General features: G+C 32.9%; 1 protein-coding gene across 1 annotated transcript; it reads left to right on the top strand.

Annotated features, from left to right (window-relative positions):
* Positions 1–1,400: 1,400 nt before the first annotated feature.
* On the top strand, positions 1,401–2,412 carry LOC139707856 (zinc finger protein 300-like; the record flags this gene model as incomplete). Its single annotated transcript, XM_071619768.1, is given in 2 exon segments — positions 1,401–2,353; positions 2,355–2,412. Coding segments are annotated over 2 exon segments (1,011 nt in total), but the record flags the coding sequence as incomplete, so codon positions are not given.
* Between the last annotated feature and the right edge of the window lie 274 nt (positions 2,413–2,686).

Here is a 2,686-nt window from a genome sequence, read left to right as displayed (position 1 = left end):
CAAACATTTTTCTCAGTATTAAAGCTAGGGTCTAAATGTGTGTGCCCATCAATGTCAAATGTGTAAAAATATGTACATATATACTATTATTATTTAGTTATAAAATATTTTTTCTCTTAAAGTGTTATAAGAAATATATGCAGGACTTTGAATTAAGTGAAAGGTGGCAGGCAGATATTAAGTTGAAGGAGCATTTGATTCACATGTGGAAGTCAGAAATTAAGCTAGCAAAATTTTGCTCACCAGGTACTGTGTTTTGTGTAGGGTTGATATTATAGTGAAAGTCTCCATATTTTTATTTATTGAGCATAATAGGGTCAAGAGTTTTATTTTACCACATAGTGAGTGTATTATGTTTTTCATAAATACTAGTAGAAGGAATATAATACCTTGTAAGAACAAAATTGATAATTATATGAAATAATGATTGTGTTAATTCATTCTATTTAGTAATTTTACCTTGTATATATAGTATAAAATACCATGATATATTTATTGATAAACAAAGTTGTATTTGTCAATAAAGGAAATTCTCATATCACATGAATGTAAAAATATAAAAATCAATTTAATATACTTGACTGTCATGTGTTGAATTCATCCAAGTATTATGGCCATAGGCTATGCAAGGTTTTTATAGTCTTTTAAAAAATGTTTTTATGATAAATTTTATAGACATATATGTGTATATTTCTTAGTAAATTTTTTGTTCATATTTCTTTTTAAGAGTCCATTGCCTCTTTACACTTGTTGAATATTTATGGTATTATCACTCAAAATCTACTAGTTATTTTCATGTCTCTATGTCATGGTAGACAAAAAACATTTTTTGGACATTCTTTAAAAAGTCAGAAATGTTTGTATATGTTTTACATTTCTCTTGTTCTACTGACAGTGAAGGTAGCTGGTAAATATTTCCTAAATACACAATACTATCTTATTAAGGAAAAAAGGCTGTTAATGATACTTTTGTACACTTTATTGTATTACTCTTCTTTATGATGTACTCCTCTTGGATACTGTGGTCTCTACAAGAATTTTGGTAATATTCTCAATGTAATTTTGTCTGTACATTTTTTATTCAACTAATATGTATTTTGGATTTATGGTGACTTTGGACTTACTAATATGCTACACTCCTGATGTACTTATTTTACCTTAATTTCATGTTACGTATGCAAAATATATTTATCCCAGTCTAATCGGTATTGTTTTTATTTTTGTTTATTTCAGCCATGACTCCTAATCATACCCAAGTATATTCAACAGAAAAGGGCCTAAAACATATATTAAATAAAGTGATAAGTGCAAAATATAGAAGTTGTGATCTTGAATATTTACCAAAAAAGAAAATAGGGAAAACTCCAAGTGAGAGTGAACACCAGAAATCATATAAAAAATCAGGCCTTGTTCTCCACCAGAGAATTTATACTGGCGAGAAGCCCTACAAATATAAAGAATGTGACAAAGCTTTTAGTAAAAAAAAAGGTCTTATTTACCACAGAGGAAACCACAATGGAGAAAAGCCCTACAAATGTAAAGTATGTGCCAAAGCTTTTGGTCAAAAATCACACCTTATTTGCCACAGGAGAACTCACACTGGAGAGAAGCCCTACAAATGTACAGAATGTGGCAAAGCTTTCCGTCAGAAATCAGACCTTATTTGCCACAGGAGAACTCACACTGGAGAGAAGCCCTACAAATGTAAAGAATGTGGCAAAGCTTTTGGTCGAAAATCACACCTTATTCGCCACAGAAGAACTCACACTGGAGAGAAGCCCTACACATGTAAAGATTGTGGCAAAGCTTTTGGTCAAAAATCAAACCTTATATGCCACAGGAGAACTCACACTGGAGAGAAGCCCTACACATGTAAAGATTGTGGCAAAGCTTTTGGTCAAAACTCAGACCTTATTTGCCACAGGAGAACTCACACTGGAGAGAAGCCCTACAAATGTCAAGACTGTGGCAAAGCTTTTGGTCGAAAATCAGTCCTAATTTACCACAGCAGATCTCACACTGGAGAGAAGCCCTACAAATGTAAAGACTGTAGCAAAGCTTTTGGTCAAAAATCAGACCTTATTTGCCACAGAAGAACTCACACTGGAGAGAAGCCCTACAAATGTCAAGACTGTGGCAAAGATTTTGGTCAAAAATCACACCTTATTTGCCACAGCAGAACTCACACTGGAGAGAAGCCGTACAAATGTACAGAATGTGGCAAAGCTTTTGGTCAAAAATCAAGCCTTATTCACCACAGCAAAACTCACACTGAAGAGAAGCCCTACAAATGTAAAGAATGTGGAAAAGCTTTTGGTCAAAAAATAGACCTTATTCATCACAGCAGAACTCACTGGAGAGAAGTCCTACAAATGTAAAGAATGTGGGGCTGGGGTTGTGGTTCAGTTGTAGAGTGCTAGCCTCCCATATGTGAGATCCTGGCTTTGATCCTCAGCACCACATTAAAATAAATAAGTGAAATAACGGTATTGTGTCCAACTAAAACTAAAAAATAAACATAAAAAAAGAGAGTAAACCTTATTAACAACAGAATTTATACAGAAAAGAACCTCTACAAATTGAAAAAAATGCAGCAAAGCTTTCAATAAGAAATCAATTATTTTCACCACTAGGCTACTTATTCTGGAAAGAAGACATATAAATGTAGAGAATGTAGAAACATTTT

This window comes from Marmota flaviventris, chromosome 12, assembly GCF_047511675.1.
Source record: "Marmota flaviventris isolate mMarFla1 chromosome 12, mMarFla1.hap1, whole genome shotgun sequence".
Classification (NCBI taxonomy): domain Eukaryota; kingdom Metazoa; phylum Chordata; class Mammalia; order Rodentia; family Sciuridae; genus Marmota; species Marmota flaviventris.
This window is presented reverse-complemented; position numbering and strand designations above follow the sequence as displayed.